The 17,837-nt window shown below is 43.7% G+C and overlaps 1 protein-coding gene across 4 annotated transcripts in view; it reads right to left on the bottom strand.

Moving 5' to 3' along the window:
• Nucleotides 1-3,872: 3,872 nt before the first annotated feature.
• The window catches only part of DLGAP4 (DLG associated protein 4), a 114,947-nt gene continuing 100,982 nt past the window's right edge, over nucleotides 3,873-17,837 (bottom strand). For all 4 annotated transcript variants that reach the window (XM_065414922.1, XM_065414923.1, XM_065414921.1 and 1 more), the window contains 6 exons: nucleotides 14,466-14,827; nucleotides 12,522-12,613; nucleotides 11,671-12,080; nucleotides 9,470-9,561; nucleotides 7,333-7,485; nucleotides 3,873-6,409 (listed from right to left, as the gene is read on the bottom strand). In XM_065414922.1, the coding sequence (XP_065270994.1) occupies nucleotides 6,191-6,409; nucleotides 7,333-7,485; nucleotides 9,470-9,561; nucleotides 11,671-12,080; nucleotides 12,522-12,613; nucleotides 14,466-14,827 (1,328 nt within the window). In that variant the 3' untranslated portion in view covers nucleotides 3,873-6,190. The remainder of the gene's footprint in view (nucleotides 6,410-7,332; nucleotides 7,486-9,469; nucleotides 9,562-11,670; nucleotides 12,081-12,521; nucleotides 12,614-14,465; nucleotides 14,828-17,837) is intronic.

The following is a 17,837-nucleotide window of genomic DNA, read 5'->3' as shown; positions in this document are numbered from 1 at the left end:
TACCATTCTCTGCATTGTCCATCATTGTTTTGATCCAGAGTCTGAGTACACCTCCACCTAATTAGCACTTGTACTCTTAAAAGCTGGGAATATATTCATATAAGTTCCATTCCAAGGTGCTCTCCACCCAGCAATTATCTTCAGCATACTTTGATGTAACTACTTCAGTACCATGTGCTTCTGGCATCATTGGGGTTGAAGACATGGGTGAGATCTTTACACTGGAGTGATCATATAGATAGAACTAGATCAGGAATCATAGCCACCCATTCAGCCGCACTGGTGAAAGCTGTGGCATAGACAAACTCACCATGTCCCCATACCCTACCTATTCTGCTAGTACAAAAGGCCAGAGAACAAGAGCCAAGATATATGCACACACTTCTATTGATAAAACTGAAAGGAGCTCCAAGTAATAATGCAATAACAGAGGCCGTGCGCATTGGAAAAATCTGATTTCCAATATCTATATAATTACTAAAGTTTTATTCATTTATTCTAACTGGCATATGCAGAGATTCAGTTGAGCTTGGAGAAGCCTTTTTGTTCTCTAAAGTTGCCCTTCAAAAGTCTACGTAATACCAAGTCTAAAATTTTCTAGTCTAAAAACCTACAAATGCACGGACACCATCTAGTAGCTCGGCTAGGTCATTTTCATCACTGTCCACATATGGATGCTCTTTTAGTGGCAAGATTTTCTCCCTAGGAGGCGGAACTTCCAATATATTCTCTTCATTCCGATCTACCTCTCACTTCATCAATAGTGCTATCTTTCTTAATCTCTCTTTGACAATTCATGCCTTTTATCCAAAATTTGCTTATTAGTCTTTGTTTTTAATTCACTTTCAATACACTTATTACCTGCACATTTGGTCTCTAATTAAATAAGCAACTCAATCTCACGTTCAGTCCAAATTCGAGATCAAGAACGAGTTGACTCCCTAACCTTACTCCTAGCCACTATATTTTCCTTTCTCTGTTCATTTCTAACGACGGAATGCCTGTGTCTACAATGCTGGCTTAGGCCCGATTTAGTATGGAAAGCCAACCCACAACTTGAACAGGTATAGCCCATCACCGGGGTATCCACTTCCCTGGGCATGCACTTCGGGTAGTGCCATGCTATATTATGGAATTGAGAAGATTTACCACACTTTTTGCAGACCACTCTAATGGCCTTACTTTGATGCCATGTATCTAAGCACTCCAGAAGCATTAAGCTTTGAGTCACATCCCAATGACTGTCCTATTTTTCCACACAGGGAGATGTTTTCTTAACCTGTGTGGCACAGTCGGTTCTCTAGCTCCATGAGGGCATTAACAAGCATGTGTCTGGCAGCAGGGGAGTGAGTTAAGGGCAAGAATGTAGATGAAGGCATGGAACCTTTGTTCCCTCTTTGCCATCCCACCATTATGCCCTCTCCAAGCTTGGCAGACACAAGCAGGTGTAAGACCCGGAGCTTTGCTTGTAGATATATACTTGCTTACACATGCCATTGTTACATTTTAGAAATGCACTTTTTTTTTTTTTTTTACTGCTAGAGCATTTTAAAAAAAAATGTATTTGTTGCTGCTTTCATTTCAGAGTGAACCCAATTTGTAGTGGCATAAGGGACCTACCAAAGCACAGTATGATCACAGAAGCTTGTAGAAGCAGCCTTGAGTGAGTCCCATACACTACAGCCAAGTAGAGAGAGGGAGATTATACAACAAACCATACAAGAAAGGGTGTCTAACAAACCATACATAGTATAGTTCCCCCCCTCCCCCCCAATACATTAAATGGAGCTGTCATGACTACCTCTTTAGGCAGTGGGAAGTAACAGGCAGGAGGATACTTCCACCCTTAGAACAGAGCACTCTTGTGAAGCCAGTTCTTCAGTCAATTCCTCACAAAGCAGGAGTGCCCAGTAACCAGACTGCTGGCTTCTTTGCCAACAGAAGGGCCCACTTATACTGACAAGTTTACTAGGGTAGAGAATCACAATAGAGACAATGCCACGTTCTCCTTCATACGACTTTCCTCTCCCACAATGCGTAGAAAACTCTTTTGGACCCTGCCTAGGCAGATGGTAGGTAGACTACTGCCCATTATACACTATCTTTCATTTACCATCACCGTATGCTTCCACCAACTCCCATTAGGCTGGGTCAGACACGGTTTTGCATGTTATCATACTCCTAGAGGGCAAGCGCTCTACGGAAGGGAATGTATCTGTATGGCACCTAGCAAACTACGGCCCTGATCCTTGCTTGGGGCTGAAGTGCTACTGTAATACAACCAACGTAACAGCACCTCAGGCCAATTTATAACTTGTTTGGTCACCTGTGCAGACTGCACTAAACCGTTAATCCTCCTGTGTTAGAATAGGACTCCCTGCCACCGTAGGTTTTCCTATGCATATGGGCCCACCCTAGGAAGCTGATGGGTATATTGGAAGTCACAAAGTGCAAGAGACAAAAGCAGAAAGGCACCAACAAGGTGCCATCTTTTTACTAGTCTATAATGGCAGCAAGGTTCACATTACAAAGTGTTGGGCGTCAGTCTAGGTACAAGGCTTCAACTTTCAAGGCTTCCTGTGGAATTAGAGTCACATTTAAAAAAAAAAAAAAAAACGAAAGGAAGATTAACAAACATGGGGCTAGACAGCTTCTTACTTCTGCCATGGAACTAAAGTGAAGTAAAGGAGGCTAGATCATTGCGGGAAGCTTCGCACAATTCAAGATCATGTTAACTGTAGCACTGTATGTACAATTAAAAAAAAAAAAAATCACATCCACATAGTATTAGATAATTAGAGCTAGAGAAACCTTTTTTAAACACAGTTTCAAGAAATAGGCTTTGGGTTTAGGATTATCATAACCATTATAGATTTCCTGTAATTCCAATCACTTCAGTTGTGACTGTTTCCTCAGAGCTCCTTGTTTTCAGTAATCTGTCTGTGAAAGGGAAAAATACTCAGCATTACTCCCTCTCCCGCCCCAAATTACTAACACTATTGCTATATTATTAGGCGGATTTTAAACTAGAGGTTGGGAACAGTCTTTCCTCTTTTCCCACTACCTTGAGAACAGAGGTTATATCTACTTTCCATTCTGGGGCTGACTGGGGAAAATGAGACTGGTCAAGTGGTAAGGACACCTGAAACTGAACTATTTCTGCATTGAATGGACCAGAATGAGTCCCAAGATGAAACAAGGTTTCCCGCCTCCCAGCGTTTATAGTCAAAATGACAGGGATCAACACAGGCCTGCGGGAGGCACAAGGAGAGAGTTTATTTATTAGGTTTGATGTATTGCTGCCCTTTGAATAAATCAAAAATTATTTGAGCCTAGGGGCCAGCCGGATTTTGCATGCCCTTCCTCAGACTTAATCGTATCTTCATAACATCTAAAACTAAATTTAATTTCTGGATTCAAGAATAATCCTCTATAGGAAGAGGTGGTGAGAACATCCTCTTTCACTGTCAGAAGCCTATTTCAATGTCAATGGCTGTGCTCTAGATCAGGAGGTAGGTCTGTTGCTACCTTGTCACCCTATTAGGGAAAAAAAAAACAAATTTAATTTGCATGTGCAAATTAGATCTCCCCAGCTGTTGACTGGCTCTCAAGGGGTTATGAGGTATGCTGGAGAAACGGGAGATTTAGATTGCATTCAAACCATTGAAGTGAACACTGAAATATGCTAGGACACAATCACACACAGACAGTATGTCTACAGACCCACAGTCTATTGCATCAGTTTACAGATATTACAGAGAAGTCATGTCCATGTCGTTTAAACAACTCAAATGTGCCCTAGAAGTTAAGAAGCCCATTAAAAAAAAACAAAAAAACAAGAATATGGTCTTTTTTTTTTTTTTTAAGGGGGGGGGGAAGATCAGAGCTATAAACTGAGGTTAGTTTTGAATTTTGTTTTATTTTCATCAGCCAGCTGTCCTTGCTTTATTAAACCTTATTCCTCCAGGAAAGTAAGGAGATACTGATATAATGAAAGTCTGGCAGAGAGGCATACACTTGCTTCTGATTATCTAACATGGCTTGAGACACTCTGACAATGTATCTTACCCACCATAAACCCATTGTAGTGTCAGCCAGGTACGAGTGCCCAGCTTCACTACGCCTGGCCAGAACCCAGGGAATATGCTTGGAACTCTGTGCAGCGGACCAGGTATGATTGACTGAGGCAGTGTGAATGGTCTCCACACAATTTAAAGATTTTTTTCAGAAGCTCAGCAAAACAGGCTACAGCCCACAACACTGAGCCCAGAAAACAACTGCTTTGGGGACAGTACCCCAGCAGTCTGGCTACCTTTGGAAACATGATTAAGATGAATTCACATTCTACATGTTCCTAATTTTAGAATGCTAAGAAACTCTAAAAAGCCTTATTTAAAAAAAAACCCAGCAAGTCAACATCTTCTACCCATAAAGTTAAAAACCAATGCTGGATTTGAGCCACTTTGCTTATGGTCAAACTTTCACAGGTTCTCATTCCAGGCTGCGAGATCTATATGGTAGGTGGGAGGGACGAGAAATCGGTCATACTATATATGCATAAACACAGTATACAGTGTTCACTTAGATAGGATTTAGGTTTTCTTTATTTTTTTGCCTTTTTGATCACCAACACCCTGGTTTAAATTCCTTTGGGATTTCCCCCACATGAAACTGACACGGGATCTCTCCTCTCAAACAACATGATTGCTCAACTTGGGGGCAAGTGTTCGTTTTGGGAAGGGTGGAAAAGAACGTGACGCTGGCATTCAGTCCCGACTCCAAGAAGCTAAACCGAAAAGGAGGCGTGAGGGGGGAGAAGGAGCTAAAAAGGATCAAAATATTTAGCAACCCCTCCCTTTCACCAAAAAAAGCACGGGATACAAGGAAAAATAATCTGATTACACACAGGGTATATATTTTTACACACACTTTTACACACATCTAGATATAGTACATGTAAAAATATATGCTATACATACGCCCACTCTCACTGAGGTGCTTTTAATACACCACTTGCACTTGTGTATGGGTATGTATATGTGTGTATGCATTAAATATACAGATCCTAGTAAGTGTATATGTGCATATGTACACATACATACAGGTCGGCCGGCTGCCAGCCTGCCATTAGCCACCCTCCCCCTTCTTTTTGTAGAAAACCCAGTTCTCCACCCTGACATACCCTATCATTACACCCTTCCTCCCCCTTGAAACAGGTCCCCACTGTGTAGCAACTGCTTTTTTAACAAGTGATTCTCAAGAAAAATAAAATGTGTAGAAGGGGACAAAATAAGAGAGAGAGAGAGTGTGTGTGTGTGTGTGCGTGCGCGCACATAGGGGTCACACTTGTTCCACCACATCATCCTTCCAGCTCCCATCCTGTGCCTGGAATGGGGCCAGCTTTCTTTTGGAATCAGCCAACGAAGCGCTGCCCCCATCACCACCTTATTGCACACGTTTGCTTCCAGGCTGCATGAAGAACTCGGCATTACATTCCACAGATCTTTTCCTCCTTCCTTTTCAATCATATACATCGATATGTGAACCCTGCTGCCCTTCGCCCCTACACCTCCCCCCCACTAAAGGAAAAATAAAGAAAGGCTGCTAGCTAGCAGAGTGCAACACCAGTACACGCTGAACAGATGTTCTCTTCGGGAGCTCTGCGGAAGAGAGATTATTTCTAACACAGTAAACAAAGCCATGCAAAAAGTGGGAGAGAGGGGGTGGATAAGGTAGAATAAGAGGTAGAAGAAAAAAACCCTAAGGATAAGGAAGAACAGAGTTGAGGAGAAGGAGAAAGAACACAGCATGGCAAGTGCTCAAGGCTTCATTTTTTTTTTTTTGTCGTCCTCTTCTTGTAAACAAGCTAATAATTCTCATTAGATTGAGCAAGTAAAAAGATTGAAGTTCCAAGTCTGAGGGGCTGGGGCTTCCAGGAGTCTTTTCAGTCTGTTCAGCAACACCACAGCCAGTGAGAGAAAACAAGAGGGGGAATTTTTGTTGTTGTGTGTGGGATTTTTAAAAAATCTTCGTTACTTAAAGCTGAGAGAAAAAAAGCCGAATTGGGAGCCCTTTGTCAGGTTGGCTCAGCGTCTCTAGACCGAATAAATCACACTAAGTTTAGAGAGAATTTTTTTTTTCCTCTTTAATGATTTAGAAAAACACGTGTTTCCTTCCTCTTCCCCTTTGCTCAAAGGCGGGTCTGTGCCTCAGGGACGTAGATTTCAATGCTGTCCGCGCTCTCCGTGGCAGAATTCTGCCGGACAGAGGCAGCCCGCTTGGCTGCCATGAGACGCTTGCGAGCTTCCTGGCGCTGCTTATCCACAGAATCAGAGGCTTTGTCCCGGTTCAGTGGGGTTTTGGGCTTGGCTGGCTTCTTTGGCACTGGAGGGGGTGGTTTCTTCTCTTCCTTTAAGAGACAGTAAGAAGAAAAGACAGAACATAAAATAAAAATGCACATACGAAAGTTCTCTCTCTTCTGAGATAACAAGAAGAGGGGATAGTTTGTGGCCCAGAGGGGGAACAAGCCTTTCAGCAACAGAGCATCAAGTGAATAAGGAGAAAGGATTCTGGTACAAGATACTTTTGTTACATACAGTTTTTACTATCTAATTTCCCATTTAACAGACAATGAACTTAGTCTCACTCTCTGGTGGCACAGAATCCCACCCTGGGAAGCAGATCTGGGTTTGCAGGTTGCTCCTAGGGCTTAATGATGGGTCAGAGCATGTTGAGAAGATTAACACAGCTGGACTTTAAGAGGCAGAACAGTAGTGTGTAATATAAGTTTTATAATGCATAGTGAGCTGCGACTCATGCCCCCCCACATCTCAGAACTGATGTAAGCATAGAAATAAAGCAAACATGTGGATTTAAAGTTACATGGTTTCTCACAGGTACTGATTACAGCCTATTCAGTATAAACTTAGCCTCTTTATCCAACATCCATTTAACAAAAAGCCTGTCACCTCCCGCTATGTAAATGTGTGCTATTTACTCATCCACTCTTTACCCCAAATCACTTTTCCCCTGAAGGTTTCAGGAGTTTCTAAAACTCATTTAAATTTATCTTATAGGAATCTTCTTGATGCACCTCACAGGAGATTATGTGTATGTGTAGAGGGAGACTTCAGTTTTTGAACATGCAGGAAACACTATTATGATTATATGCATTAAAAAAGGTAGAGTACGCAGCAAGCAGAAGACAGTAGCAGTTCCAGAAATCTAATCTATGAAATTGTAGTTTAAGAACACAAAGCTACAAGAGAAGGGCTATTATTGACTCAGCAGAGTGCACAATATTTTGGCCACTCTGAACTGCCCCATGCTCACCTTCTTCTCCGGTGTTTCTGCTAGTTGCCAGCTGTTAGCCTTTAGGTGGTAGAGCTCATCAAATTTCATGCTGATGTCTTCAATGGACAACTGCAAGAGATCCCAAAACCCAGCTAGGTCCTGGGCTGTGGGTCTGGGATTGGCATTGGGGTTCTGCAAGGGAGAGGGCATCAACAAGAAAATCACAAACAGCATGTCACTGAGATCATGAGATTACAGTAGTCTGTGCTATATTACACTTTTACCCTTTGCAATTCTGAGCTCATGTCGACATCTACTGGCTGGGACTGAAGCTGCAGAAGTTTTTCTCAAATATCCATAGGAAGAGGACAACCAAATGTCTCATCTTCACCATACAGTGCATGTTCTATTCTCTTCTATACAGATTCTTATACTGTACCCACCAACATAGTTGGAGCACATTCCAACAGTGCATTAAGCAATGTGACTACATATCTGTCACATGTTTTTTTCTCTCATTCTCTCTCCAGGAGAGACATGCGTGTGCTGGAGCATCTTGCTTTGATAGGATTTTTCTAAAATATACATGTTGCTATATGTTTATGTTACAGAAGACAAAGAAAAAAAATTATGTCTTGCACTTGGAGTGAAGAGACCCAGTCTAGAATCCAAGTTTATGTTGGTAGCAGGAAACAAGATGGCTGCTTAGCCTAGTGCTCATCCCGCAGAGTTACCATACCAGAAGTCCTAAGTTTGAGTTCAGAGACCAGAAAATTTGTGGTTTCTTTTTTAAGCATCCAGATGCTATGGTAATACTTGAAATAACAAAAACTGGACAAAATGTGATCAGACCAAATGAGATATAGCCTGAGAACCTGAATGCCACTTGATGCACAGAAATGCAAACAAGCTGTTTGTTTCTGCTGGAACGTGGTCAGAAGTAAAATATGTTCTCTCTGAAATAGAACTGTGGGAGTTTAACAGAAACCCAAAACTGGTTTGAAAGATTCTAAATAAATGACAGAAGTTTCTCCAAACAGCTAGCTGTTCCAAGTAAACTGGAGTTGGGTCCCTGAAGAATCTAAGCTCTACACATGGACCTGGCTTTCAGAGTGCTCAGCACACACATCTGGTGTCAGATTTTTAAAAGATCTCAGTACTCAGCATGCACCCAACATGCTGAGCTTTCTTGAAAGTCTGGCCCCTGGATTCTCTGCCAGTGCAAATGTCATTACAGCTATAATCAGCAAAACCAAAAAGCAGTCATTCAACACTACCCCCTATTTTTATGGCCCATAACTTTTCCAGGAAATGTCCACTGGGGCTGCAGTTTGACTCATACCTCAGCCTGAAGGCTAAATTATTTTCCCCAGAAGGTTTCAACAAAAGCTACTGAGCCCTGACTGACGTGTTCTTTAAACATCAGAAGGGCTTTCATCCTGGGATAAACCTAAAAATACATTTTAAAAATTGTAAGTTTGTCCTGTTGAGACCTCAGCCAGGACAAGCAACTTCACCATGTTTGAAGAAGTCTAATTCACACACAGCATTTTACAAGCAACTGGAATCTGTACTGTGGGGACGGTTCCATCAGCCATGCAGAGTAAACGTATTCTGAGAGGGCTTGGGGGCTTTTTATAAACACTTCATTTTTGGCTAACCCTTTGCAGTTCACCTTAAAAAACATTTCAGAGTAATAAAATACATAGTTCAATCAGGCATCCTGAATGCAGAATCTCTCTGCTGCCTACCAGGATTCAAGCCTGGAGCAAATTTATATAGGCAGACATTTGTTTCAATCCTCTCTGATAAATACTTCCAGCCAAATTATGCCTTCCAATAGCTGTGGTTGGCTACCACTGATATCAGTGAGAATCATGAGCTGGCATCCCAAGACAGAACATGGCTTTAATGTTGCACGCATACACCAAGAAAATGTGTGAGGTGCCCAAGCTACCCCTCTTCGGTTGCTAAACTGACAGTAAGTGCATGTTAAGAAAGTCAGCCTCCTGTTACCGCACAGCTTGTGAGACCTGCTTAGTTTTTATTTTAAAAAGCTTCATCCATCTTTGGCACCAGGAAATGGCCTGGTTGTATTCTACACAGAGCTGCTTCAGCTTAGCAGTACAGAGCTGTGGTTAGACTATTGCCATTTTACAAAGTTACTTCTACTCACCAAGTTTTGCTCACAGAGGCCCCGGAACTGCTGGAACTTTTGGGACATGAGTAACTGTGCGCTGCCCACTGCGCTGAGGACTTTTCCTAAAACTAACGAAAGAAAAAGGAATGTAAGAAGTTAGATAAGAAATAAAAACAGCTGAACGTAGCAAACAAGAATGTTTCAAAAGGTTAAGATGCTTCCTAGCATTCATACACATTGGCTTATACTCGTTCTACGAGCAAAATTGTGTTTTTTTACTCCTGTTTTAAACAAGCCATGTCACTAATGATCTATTGTTACAAACGGATGCATTGCCTGTAGGTCTCTGTATACTTTGTTTGCCCTTGTTCTACTGCCAAGAGACCCACCAAGGATGGCAGACAGCCACGCTGCCACAAGATTCTCTGTTTGCAATAGAGCTTTACTGAAGTTCCAAGGCAGAGGAGTCGTTTTTGGGTATGAGAGACCCTCCGAGCCCGGATCAACTGACTCGGGCTCGTGCTACAGGGCTAAAAATAGCAGTGTTGAGGTTTGGAGTTTGGGCCCGAGCTACCTGTGCCTAAGCATCTACACTGCTATTTTTAATCCCATAGCGAGAGACCCACAAGTCCAAGTCAGCTGACTCGGGCTCAGACTCACCTGCTGCAGGTTTTTTGTTTTGCACCGTAGACATACCCTTAGAAGCCAGTTTGATATCCTCTAGAACCCCTCTTCCCCTATGCATTTAGAGAAAGGGAATTCCAGAGACCCATAAGACAGTTAATTCTACAGAGAAGGGAAGTCGCATTCCAGCTGAGATAGACTGCTTCACTTATTGTCCAATTGTACACAGAACTATTGATATCTATAGCTCTATGCTTCCTAAAACAGAGGGCACTAAAATCATTAAATTAGTTAGAGCCTACAGCAAGGTTGAACGACAAGCCTTTTAAGGCACGATCTATAGGTGAGCCCCCATTGAATGTGCAGTGCCCCTGACCTGCAGGCACATGCTCTCAGACAGACCTTAACCCACGCTTCCAAAATACAAGAGGATCATGAGGAGAGCAGATCAACCATCTCTTTTCACAGAAAGGTTTAGACGTTGAGCAGTTAATAAGTATTTAGCAGAACGAAGTGTTGAGGTCCCAGGATTTAAAGACTCTTCCTCAGAGTGCTCAGCGGAGCTCTTAGGTGTGGAAAAATTGTCCCCTCTTGCCACCAACAGAAGTGTTTGGGCTTGTTACTACTGGAGGCTCAGATGAAACAAAGCTAGAGCTCTCAAACACATTGCAGGATCATATGGCAGTGAGGAACTCAATGATAGATCCTTTACCTAGTCATTTTCTGGTCTTTTTAAACTGTTTTTGGTATTTGGGTGTGGTTTGTTGGGCATGAGCTGGACTCTCTCCAAACACACTTTCATACTTAATTCTGCATTAAAGAATTTGCTGGGAAATATTTACCAAGGGGTAGATGGACCCCGTGCCCTGTTCCTCCCTTGCTCAAATGAGTAAGGGCTGCTCAGCGTGCAGCTCCTGCCATGGGGGGAGAGCACAGCTGGTCCCTTGATACCGCCCCTGCAAGCAAGCAGGTGAGGAGGGTCCAAAAGTGGGAACAGCCCTGCACTGCCTGTCCAACTTGGCAGCCTGAATAACTGGCTTTATGCATGGAGGCTGGGGGAGGGGAAATGAAGAGTAAAAGGGATGATGTAAGCCACCCCGTACCTCCCAAACAACGGAGCAGTGATTTGTGTCTGAGTCACTCCTAGGGCAGTGCAGCTTGTAGCGTTACAACCCAGCCCTAGGTACAGATCATGCCCACTGTAGCAATATCACCCACATTTACATTCCTAAGTAACCTCACTCTTTGCCTGCGCCGTGTGATTCTAGAATCAGACTCTAAAGCTTATCCCATCTAGTCCCTTCCTGGCCAGCACCACCCCTTTCCTTTGTCAGATTGTTCCACATGCTAGCAAGTCTCAGGGTATGTCCCCCCTCACAGGGTTTTTAGCCCTGCAGCCTGAGACAGCTGACCGAGCCCAGCCACGGGTTTTTTATCCCGGTGAAGACGTACCCTCACTGTCAGGAAGATTCTCCAGTTACTCAGCTTCAATTCTCTTTTTCTTAAATTTTATCCCACCACAAGTTCCTGTATCTGGCCACTACGAACAGGTTTGCCCCATTCCAGTTACACCCCATGTTCCTCCCGAGTGCTATGCAGTTCTCAACACCCACCTTCTTCAGAGAGATTGTTCTCTTTGGTCTCCTGGTCCATCTGACGGCACCATCCTTCTAACCTTTCTGTTTCTGCCTGCAGCAGTTTCAGAAACCAGTACCCATCCCGCCTGCAGGCTCCTGGTTGTGTTGGTTCTGATGGCGAGTTGGAGGATGTCTCGAGCCAAGGGTCCGGAGGAGGGAGAGAGGAAGGCTCTAGGGCTGGGTCACTGCTATCTCCATAGGAGAGATTTCTCTTGAACTGGGAGGGCTTGGCTGGTTGCCTGGTACTGGCATCAACACTGACAGAGTTGTAGCGCGGGGGACAATCAGCAAGGCTTCTCTCAGACGATTTACAGTTTGAGTGATTCGGTTCCTGTGCGTCGGAATCGGCGTCCTGTTTGGAGGACATACTGCGAGAGTGGTTGTTTCTGCAGAAAGAGCAGGAGCAAGAGAATGAAGGGGAGCCCTCCAACTGGCTGGATTCACACACTGGTACACAATGCAACGGGTTTGTTTACGGTGTCTGCAGCTGAGCCTTGTTCCCCCCCAGCCCCTCCACCTTAAAACACAAAAACCCACACCACACATGCAGACAGACAAAATTATAAGGTTGCCTGCTTACTGCAATAGGCCATTCAGACAAAATGACTGACGCGCATCTATAATTACATCTTGGGTTCGGTTTTTATTTCAAGCTCCCATTGATTTAGCTGTTTACATTACAGAGCAAGTACTTTTTTTGATAAAAGCACATGCTGCTCAACACAGTTAGTACTGAAACATGAAACTGAGGCGAGACATGGGTCTAAGCTAATTGGGAAAGTGTGGTTTAAAGGGATAAAATAAAAGGGCCTGTGTCTCTCACTTACCGCCACTCGTCCTCTACCTGTACCCCGATGGACTGGAATTTGGTGGTTGGCGTAGGGGGCTCCTCCTTTGCCACTGGCTGAAGGCAGTCAACCTTATTAAATAAAAAAATACAAACAAAAAACCAAAAACTTGCTGCTAGAATTCATGTTAGTAGAATAGGAGAGCTGCAACCACATGCGCGCGCACACAGAGCATACAGATGCTGTAAAGCAATTCGAAGGCTGTTTTAGGATGGATGGCACAATACTGCTAGCCTAAGGAGAAGTCACCAGTGACCCAATCTGCTGAGGACGTCAGATTTTATCCCTAGCCCTGCAGTAATCAGACAGCCATTCTGGATCTGGCTCTATCAACTGCCACAATAGAAACAACAGGTAGTGGAAAGGTTTTGATGCCTCAGAGCAGCTGCATGTACAAGGCAGGCAGGCAGATGGCCATTCTGAGGCTCAAGAGAGGGCAGCAGCCTGACTGTCAAAAGGGCATCCCTAGAACAGGGGCTCTCAAACTTTCTGAAGCCTAGTATCCTCTCATCATCAACTTCCCCTCTCCCCACCCAAGAACTATGTGGAAGCCCTGAGTAGTTAGTTGCAGCCGTAAGTGAAATCCAGGTACTGGAAGTAGGGAGGCATGGGTCACAGCATGAGAACCTCAACCCCAGAATAGGGTCGGGGGGGGGGGGGGGGAGCAGATTGAAAGAGTCAGGCTCTTTAAAAAGGGAATTCTCCCTCTACCCCTCCACCCCACCGTTGTTTGCTCCAACTCCCACTATTTCTGTGGGGAAGAATCAATATCGAAGTGACATTGGAAGCTACTCTGCCAGCTAGATTTCAGCAGCAGAACAATTCACAACCCAATGTAAAGCCTCATATTGAATGTACAGTTTGCACTGCCGAACTTCCATGGCATTCAGAATGATTAACTGTGGACAAGATGGTAAACAAGAACTAACTTGTCTGCTTGGGTATGGCTTCAACATAGAAGAGTTTAACCTGGTGATATCGAGATGCATATTACGTTAGATAAAGGGTCGTTTCTACGTGATGAACAAAACTGGAAAGTCTGATGCTGTAGAAGATGTGTTTTAAACTGCACTTTCAAACCCATACTCACACCTGCCGAACCCACATGTTTTGTATTTAAACTTGCAAGTGGGAAGGTTACTACCACTTCAGCATGTCATAAGGTGACGTGCAGCAGGCGCATGTGGATACAACAGATGAACAAAGTTTAACCACCTGCATTTGAAATGTTGTCCACAAGCAAAATGTAAATAGATTAGGCTCTTTTTTTTTTTTTTTTTTTTTTTAAACTTCTCCAAAAGTAGCCTTTGCAGGACAAAGCTTGGATACACGTTTCTCCCTGAGCAGTTTTCATTGGGCTATAAAGCCAGCAACTGTTTTTCATTAGTTTGCATGTTCTGTTGGCTTTCAGCAACAGAAGTTCTCAGAGAACCAATGGGGTGAAGGAGGGGCACTCCCACAGATAGACTGCATCAGAGCCATGGTGCCATAATCATTACATACTATAGCAGCCCCAAACATGCTTAATAGTTCTATAATAGAAGAGTTTGAATCTTAAATGAAGCTATGCCTTGAACTCAGATTGAAAGCATGCAGACTGACTTAAAATACAGTATATGGCACCCAAACTCTAGCATTTGTGCATATGTACTTTTGGCAAGAAGCCCCTTTAAAGAGAATTACCCATTTAACAGAGCTACATTATTTTATGACACGTTTTAATTCTGTACTGAACACATTCCTGTTATAGCAACATTTTGTTGTATTTCACCTCTGAGTGCACTGGATGATTGCTCTACAAACTGGTTAATTTCTTTAGCTATCTGGGTGGGTTCAGCTGCAGGTTTGGTTACAAGACACATGCTAAATAGATACATTTAAGAACATTCTCTGTTACACAAAGGAGTACAAACTATTCCATACTTGTATTCCTATAGACGACAGCTTCCTTTTGGGAATATTCTCCACCTTAGGCTCTTCACTTGTCAGAGTTCCTTTGTCACTTTTCAAGGTTGCATTTTTCTGGGGTAACTCTGGAGCATCTCTGGCTGGAGTCACAAGGCTGCCTCTTGTCACACTGGGTGTTCTGGTACTGTCTAAGCTGTCTGAAGAATTACTCAGTCCCGATTGGCTGTTGACTTCGCTCTTGTGGTCCTGGCTATCCAGGTAGGTGTCCTGGGCTGATTCAGTGCTGCTCTGCACGGTGACAGAGATGAACGGCTTTGAGGTGGTCCGAGGTGGGACGGGGGGAGGTGTCTTTTTATATGCCACTAGGCATGATGAACCTGCAACGGCAGAGGTGGGAAGGAGCAAGAGAGTGGAATTGAAGAGAATGTGACAGAGATACAGTGAAAGAAAAAGAAAAAGCAGGTCAATTATAATATTCAGGAGAAATCTCCAAGTAGAAATTTGAAGAAATGCAGAAACACCAATTTAATGCCAACAGCTTGCACTGAGTGACCCACACCAAAGCATTTAAAAGGGGGGAGGGGAGGGAAGCCAGCACTATCCTGCAATAAAGTTCAAGAGAAACAACATGATGTGAGAGAGGCTGGAAGGTGGAAAAGTAGTAAAGAAGATCCTGCCAAACTGCTAGAGAGTTTGACAAGAAAAGGCCACCACACAGCAGAAGTTCTGTGGAACCCTGATTTTTTTTTTTTTTTTTTAAACCGTGTTTAGTGTCCTGGTAAAGCCAAATCTCTCAGTTCTTTGTTCCCATCAGTTGACAAGTTTCTGTATCCGGACCAGGCTGGCGTTTGTTCCTACAAAAGGGAAAGAGGCCATAAGGGTTTCTTCCAGCAGGTAGTAGCTAGAATGTTCACAAAGCACTTTACAAACCCTGGAGGGTTGGTTTTTAATCTTTAAAGGTATTTAGGTGCCTAAAGATTCAGGGATGCCAGGATTTTCAGAAGGGCCTATCTACATATTTAGGTCCCTAAATACCTTTACAAGTCTGGCTCTGAGCGCACAGTACGTTATTTGCCACTATTGATTTGAGAGCTGGAAAAATAGGTATCCAGCATCTTCCCCAGCATGCAGCTCAGTTCAGGCAACTGAAAGTCAGCTTGGATTCACGAGGATAAAACCCCACCAGGCCACAACACACATCAGTACAGTGGTTTGGAATACAGAAGAGTCCTAGAAATAAATTAGTCAGTGGCCATCCACATGTCAGCATTCAGCAAATCTGACATGGTAGAATACTTAAAACACAAGACACCCAGGAGATATTGTATGTGCCAGTCAGGGTTTGGTATTTCCAAACAAAAGTTGTAGGTGTACACTACCACCTCTAGAAGAGAGCTGAAGTAGAGTCCTTGCAGAACCTCACACAGTAGGCAAGACTACTTTGATGCTCTAACCATTTAGGAGTTTAGACTAGGATTCTGAAGGTGTTAGTAGCTTAGTGTAGACATAACAGAGTGCCTTCAAGACTCCCCGAGGCTTTAACTTGACCATTTTAACATGTTAAAGGCACACAGTTATGTCCAAATTCAAATCAGGACAAGGCTTTCAGGTTAAATTCATGGTGGCTAAGTCCATAAATGGCTATTAGCCAGGATGGGTAAGAATGGTGTCCCTAGCCTCTGTTCGTCAGAGGATGGAGATGGATGACAGGAGAGAGATCACTTGATCATTGCCTGTTAGGTTCACTCCCTCTGGGGCACCTGGCATTGGCCACTGTCGGTAGACAGATACTGGGCTAGATGGACCTTTGGTCTGACCCAGTACGGCCTTTCTTATGTTCTTATGTTAACAGTCTTCCCAATAGCATCTCTCTCGCGTGCTCACCATGGCTGTGACAGTGAAAATCTACTACCGGTAGTACATAAGGGAATTTAACAATCGCTAAGAAATATTTTCCCAAGGTCGAGTACAAGAGGTCCAGCTTCCCACTTCTGCAAACCAAAAGTAACCATGTGCCCATCCTTCAGCCAGTTAATTTATTCCATTAAGTCACCCAAACTAAGTGCCGGATGGCACTGAAAGATAGCCACAGGACAATATCAGAGAATTAACCAGTGGGACGGAAACAACAGCCTAAATCAGCACTCACGTCTTTGCATGGTGGCGCCCTGTAAAGGTGGGCCAGTGGGCACCCTTCATTGTGGAGACTGGAGCAGCATGCAGTGAGTATAGAACCTGCATGTTTTGTTTTAGATACCGTGCTGGAAGATTTTATTCTCCAGTCACCTCCTTTAAATTCCTGTCAGTTTCTGTATATCAGGGGTTCTCAAACTTCATTGCACAGTGACCCCCTTGTGACAACAATTACTACACGACCCCAGGAGGGGGGACTGAAGCCTGACCCTGCCTGAGCTCTACCACCCCAGGTGGGGGGCAAAACCAAAGCCTGAGCCCCACCTCCCAGGTAGGGAGGCCAAAACCAAAAGCCTGAGCCCCATCATCCAGGGCTGAAGCCCTTGGGCTTGGGCTTCAGCCCAAGGTGCTGAGGCTCAGGCTTCGGCTTCAGCCCCAGGTGGTGGGATTCAGGCTTTGGCCAGTCCCGGAGAACCCATTACAATGGGGTCCCGACCCACAGTTTGAGAACCTTGCTGTAAATGATTATGTGACAAACCATTATTTTGCTGTGGCCAGGTCTACACTAGAAAAGTTTGGCCAACATTTCTATATGGCAGAAGTTCTTGCTTACGCTGGCAAAGAAGTGCTTTTGCCTCCATAGCTTACATCAGTTTCCCAGGTGAAATAAGCTATACCCACAGAAGTTATTTTATGCTGCTATAAACCGTGCCTATGCTACGACTTCTTCTGCTATAGAAATATTGCAAGAGAAGTTACACCCCTAACAAATACTGCTATACTGGCAAAAGTTTCTAATGTAGACCTGGCCTATGTCTGGGACAAGCAGAAGCCATCCTGCCTGGCTTTTCCCACCCAGCCTGACTGTAGTGCTACTATAACCCCTTTCCTAAATACCTGGGTCCCTTCCATGCAGACTCTTCATCCTTCTGCAGCTACATACAACACAACACTAGTAATGCTATTAAAAAAGTTGTTTAAGTTTAACCAGGTACTTTAACTTAGATGAGGTCATCTGCCATCATAACAATGAGGTCCTATGACATAGCCTAGATTACAGTAACATTACAATGGGAAGTAGCTCCTGATTTACTGCTGGGCTGTAAACGTATACAAAGAGTACAGATAGTTTTCTGGTTGCTGTTTCAACCTACCATGCTGCAGTATGATTGAGACAGTAAATCAATTACTATCCTACTGATGTAAATCCTTACTTATAAGCAAAAACAAAAGAGGGTGCTGGACTTCTGCAAA

Source organism: Emys orbicularis, chromosome 12 (assembly GCF_028017835.1).
Source record: "Emys orbicularis isolate rEmyOrb1 chromosome 12, rEmyOrb1.hap1, whole genome shotgun sequence".
Lineage (NCBI taxonomy): Eukaryota > Metazoa > Chordata > Testudines > Emydidae > Emys > Emys orbicularis.
The sequence above is the reverse complement of the archived record's forward strand: the minus strand, read 5'-3'. Positions and strand labels throughout refer to the sequence as shown.